General features: G+C 37.3%; 1 protein-coding gene across 2 annotated transcripts; it reads right to left on the bottom strand.

Annotated features, from left to right (window-relative positions):
- Nucleotides 1–368: 368 nt before the first annotated feature.
- On the bottom strand, nt 369–3563 carry LOC128203049 (uncharacterized). 2 transcript variants are annotated; one of them, XM_052904311.1, is made up of 7 exons: nt 3476–3563; nt 2416–2551; nt 2128–2238; nt 1748–1823; nt 1146–1304; nt 747–850; nt 369–498 (listed from the first exon to the last, which is right to left on the bottom strand). In XM_052904311.1, exons 2-7 carry the CDS (start codon nt 2548–2550, stop codon nt 451–453), a joined length of 633 nt encoding a protein of 210 aa, XP_052760271.1. In that variant the 5' UTR covers nt 2551; nt 3476–3563; the 3' UTR covers nt 369–450. The 2 variants fall into 2 exon arrangements, with proteins under 2 accessions (XP_052760271.1, XP_052760265.1); XM_052904305.1 differs by lacking the exon at nt 3476–3563 and adding an exon at nt 2935–3287.
- Nucleotides 3564–4308: the final 745 nt, after the last annotated feature.

The raw sequence follows: 4308 nt of genomic DNA, 5'->3' as shown, positions 1-4308 counted from the left end.
TTGAAGTTGTTGCATCTTTTGTTATCGGTTACGTTTACAAGAACATTCCTGGCCCCAATTTCTCGAAACTTTTTAAGCTTAACAGGCTTAATTAGCTTAATTCAATTAGCCAAAATACATACAAAATAATGGATTTTGATGAATGAAAAATGGTTTATTGTGATAACCATACAGGTTATTCCTATATAATTTCTAACAACTCTTCAAGAAGTAAATATAACGCATATTATAGAACAACACAAATAGTGAGCTTCGCTTAATCCTGTTATAAGGGACTTAAGAAGTTTCGAGAAATTGGTGCCTGATTAACCATCACTGACGGTCAATATTTGAAGCATACTGATAATTCACTTAACAACAATAACAACAATTTTGATATAATTTATTTAGAGGTAAAAGAACCTTATTACTAACAAGGCACAAGAAAAGAACGCTATGGTGTTGAATCATCTACACGTATCCCCTGAACATAGAAGCCCGTCTGTTCACGCCGGGAAGCTGAAACAAAAACACGAAATAAACAGTTGCCATAAATACTTATCTTAACTGCAGCTTAGATCAGAGTGCTTTTTAATCTAAATCTAACTTGATCTACACTTAAAACTAATCTGATTTGAATGTTGTCATCATTTACAAGGTGATTATCGTCGACGAAGAGTAGTGTTTAGTGTACGATATGTCACTTTTACACAATGATATTGAGATGAATATAAAAAGCGTGCTTCATAGTGTGAGGTAGGCCTTACCGGGACGCTGTTTTGTGTTGGGCAGTTGGCAGGGATGGCGAACACGTTAGAGTCAGAGATGCCAGCCTTGATGTTCGCGAAGGTGATAACCTCCATGATTTGAGCTGGAACAATATTCGTGTTGTCATTGGTTGGATAACGGAAACATGGATTTACTGTTATTAAGAACTTATAAACTATGGTTTGTAGGTTCGTGCTAGAATAAAAAAAAATACATGAATTGTAACTTCTAAATAATTCCTACGAGTAACTTGTTACTTCAAAGTTAAGTTTTGTAAAGAGTCGAACCACTAAAACGTTTAACATATTGGTTAAATAATAAAGTATGAACAATACAGGGGAGATGGGAATTGTGAAAATCATTGGGGAGAAATAAATAAAGATATGTCATGCCCATACCTCCGTCAAACGTTCCTGTGACGTCCTCTGCTACCGGAACGCACGTGTCGGCGGTGACGGCGAAGTAGACCATGAACGTGCCGTAATCTACCATATAGGAGCGGGCGTCCACGGAGTTGTCACCCAGACCGTACCGGAGATTGGCTGTGGTGGCGTTCGCTTTAAATACCAAACACGTGCTGTGAAATATACTTTATGGACCTTTTAAGCTTTTAAAATCAATTCAATTACCATTTTGATTTCATTAATATGTGCCAAACGTATAAAACTGAAATCAAACAATATTTGTAAAGACTTGCATACAAATGTTCCTGAATGTAGGTGCTAACTACTTTGAATTTCGGTTACTATAGCCATATGGTGTAGCCATGATAGTACGCAGTTATAGAAATCGAAGTAGCAAATAAATCAAACTAGGCCTCGTTCGTCACTGATGTGTGGCTTAGATACAAAGTGTATGCTTATTTTGAAAGTATTGTATGCATATTGTATGTGTATCGCTTTGTTGAAAGTTACTCTAATTTACTTCAAACAAAACTGTGAACAATAACTCCCGGACCCGTTGCTACCAAGTCTTAGGTGAAATCTAATTCGCCACCTACATGGGATACAGTTAGGGATCCAAGGTCCGAGCGCTTTAGAAGAACATCCCTGGGCGGTAACTGTGTAGGAGATGCCCTGGAAATCAAACACCGACCTATTGTAAATTATACCTTATTATGTACGTCCATATTTGTGTTTTTTTAAATAAACATGAACAATGCATATTCATTTTTTACTATATTATTATAATAGATATGCACTAATCTTGAAGAAAAGCATACCTGTATGACAATCGCGGATACAATCCCATTTCGGACGTCAGTATTTCGACCAACACGTCGAAACTTCTTTTAAGTCAAATAATATACACAGCGCAAATGATCGAACAGTTGTTATAATACTGAGCACTGAACACGTGACGTTGTTCGTGTGTACGTACGTTGGTGAAGTCCTCTATGATGGTCTGCTGGACAGGTATATTGTTGTACATGAGACTCTGGCGTGTAACGATCATCTTTTTCACGGCGTCATAACTAATCTGCATAGTGCCCTGCAGGAAGAAATTGCGCCTGTTATTACAGTGTACACGCGTCATGAATTTCAGTGGCACTCTGACTTGTGGTATCATACGGCATTTATTAACATATATAGATTGATATAGGCTCCTCCATGTAATATAATAAAGAAACAAAAAACATTTTAACAAAGCATAGAACCGACATCGTACCTCTGTGAGCGAGGTATTTCCGGCGTATGTGCTGCCGAGCACGAGGCCCATGTCTCCCTCCCACTGGTTAGGCGTGCATCGGCACTCGTCCGCCGCCGCTACCGTCAACAACGCGCACACAAGCAACACAAACATGCTGCAACGCGGGAAGAGTGAACATAAATATTAAATTAAAATGGATTTTTTTCTTTAAATTCATTTCAAAGACATATGAGCAGAAACATTGCAACCTCTCCCGTTAACGGGGCCGACTAAAGGTTTCTGAAACTCCTCTCCGAAAACATTCATAACTATAACTGAACAACAAAACCGGCAAAAACAAAGCCAACATGTATTGAAATGTTTCAGCAGAAGACAACGATTAATAAAAACAGAATCAAACGATATCACGGACCTATACACTGGTTAATATAGGTCCGTGCCGATATATATCATTTTGTTTTTGAAGTTCAAAGATAAAAAAATAAATCATCCTGTTGTTCAAAATTCACCATTCAAAACTGTAAATAATAATCTTACTTTCTATCACAGTCCTGCTAAAATATTAAAATGAATCGATGGTGATGGTTTGTTCTATTATGTACCGGCAAAAACCACCAGAAGCGTACTTACAGGAGAGATTGCACAATGTATATTGATTAGAAAAGGGTCAGAGATCTAAACCTTGGGAAATTCGCTCCCTGCTTATCAGTGATGGTTCTTCATTTAGGGGCCAACAAAGGGTTTTTGATTGCGTCTTCTGTGAAACTTAACTTGTAAAAGTTTCTGCACTCATTACCCGAACTATTTAATTTATACACGAGCGCAAACGGCTAGAGTAGTATAATTTCACGGACCTTTAAACCATATATTGGTTTATAGGTCCGTGATAATTTCGATGACGAGGTTAATGGGAGACATAACAGTTTTGTACCATTTTGTCAAGAATATGCGTTTATATTAACGAGGACCTATATATAGGTCCATGATATTAATAAGCCAGTAACGTGCATATAAATGAATTCATATCGTTGTAATTTATCTGATGTCGCTACTTATTGCACAGTTAAGCTCCACCTACATGTAGTTGGTTATCGTTCTGATATGGGAGTTAATGTATAGACGAGAACAAAATATGATCCACAAATTGCCAATTCGCGACTTTACGGTTTCCCATAATCCCTTGCGCGCGCATGACTTCCGGTAAAATGTAAATAAGGAAGACGCTAGCAAATTTGAAGAAATACAACAGCAGAGATGCAGTTAATCCAATCAAAGTACCGCCTTTCGATATGGTGAGAATAAAATGTATATAAATAGTTCATATTTGTAGAAGATATCAAAGATTTAACCCATTGTACACGATCACACTCTAGATTTATTAAATGGGTGGAGTAAATTTGCAGAGCAGATTTCGTATACATGTATGTCGAGTTGTGAATGTACGTAAATGAAATTGAAAATTTATATAAAAGTTAACCTGTCACCTGTGTAGTCTTCTGAATGATTTATAACTAGTTAGTTATGTTTAAATATTATGATTGCCACCGGGCTAGTCGCATACACCCAGGCCTGGAATTAAATCGGGGTCCAGATTGTCTTAAAACCCATCCATAAATAAGTCTGTGAGTAACTTACCTTTTTTATAAAAAATATACTTTTTATGTTCCATTCCTTTCTTTACAGATATGATTCAAATGTGCTGATGATATCTTCTGAGATCATTACTTTCAATGAAGAACATCACTACAATTGGTTGGGCTGCTAGATTGGTAGCAACGTGATGGACAGCTAGTGCCTGTTGAAACACTATTGTTGGTTGGACATCTGTTGCTTACTGGATCGCTATATTGGATGGACCATACGTGTTGGCTGAACAATTATAAATGGTTGGACCGGAAGTGTTGGTTGGAC

The sequence above is a fragment of the Mya arenaria genome, chromosome 2 (genome assembly GCF_026914265.1).
Source record: "Mya arenaria isolate MELC-2E11 chromosome 2, ASM2691426v1".
Lineage (NCBI taxonomy): Eukaryota > Metazoa > Mollusca > Bivalvia > Myida > Myidae > Mya > Mya arenaria.
The sequence above is the reverse complement of the archived record's forward strand: the minus strand, read 5'-3'. Positions and strand labels throughout refer to the sequence as shown.

Excerpts from the sequence above, each read along its gene's own strand:
- LOC128203049 (XM_052904311.1), bottom strand. The coding sequence starts at position 2,550 with ATGTTTGTGTTGCTTGTGTGCGCGTTGTTGACGGTAGCGGCGGCGGAC. Across the intron at positions 2,239-2,415 it reads GAAATACCTCGCTCACAGAG|GGCACTATGCAGATTAGTTA; the intron begins GTACGATGTCGG and ends TTCTTCCTGCAG. Across the intron at positions 499-746 it reads CAACACAAAACAGCGTCCCG|CTTCCCGGCGTGAACAGACG; the intron begins GTAAGGCCTACC and ends TTTTTGTTTCAG.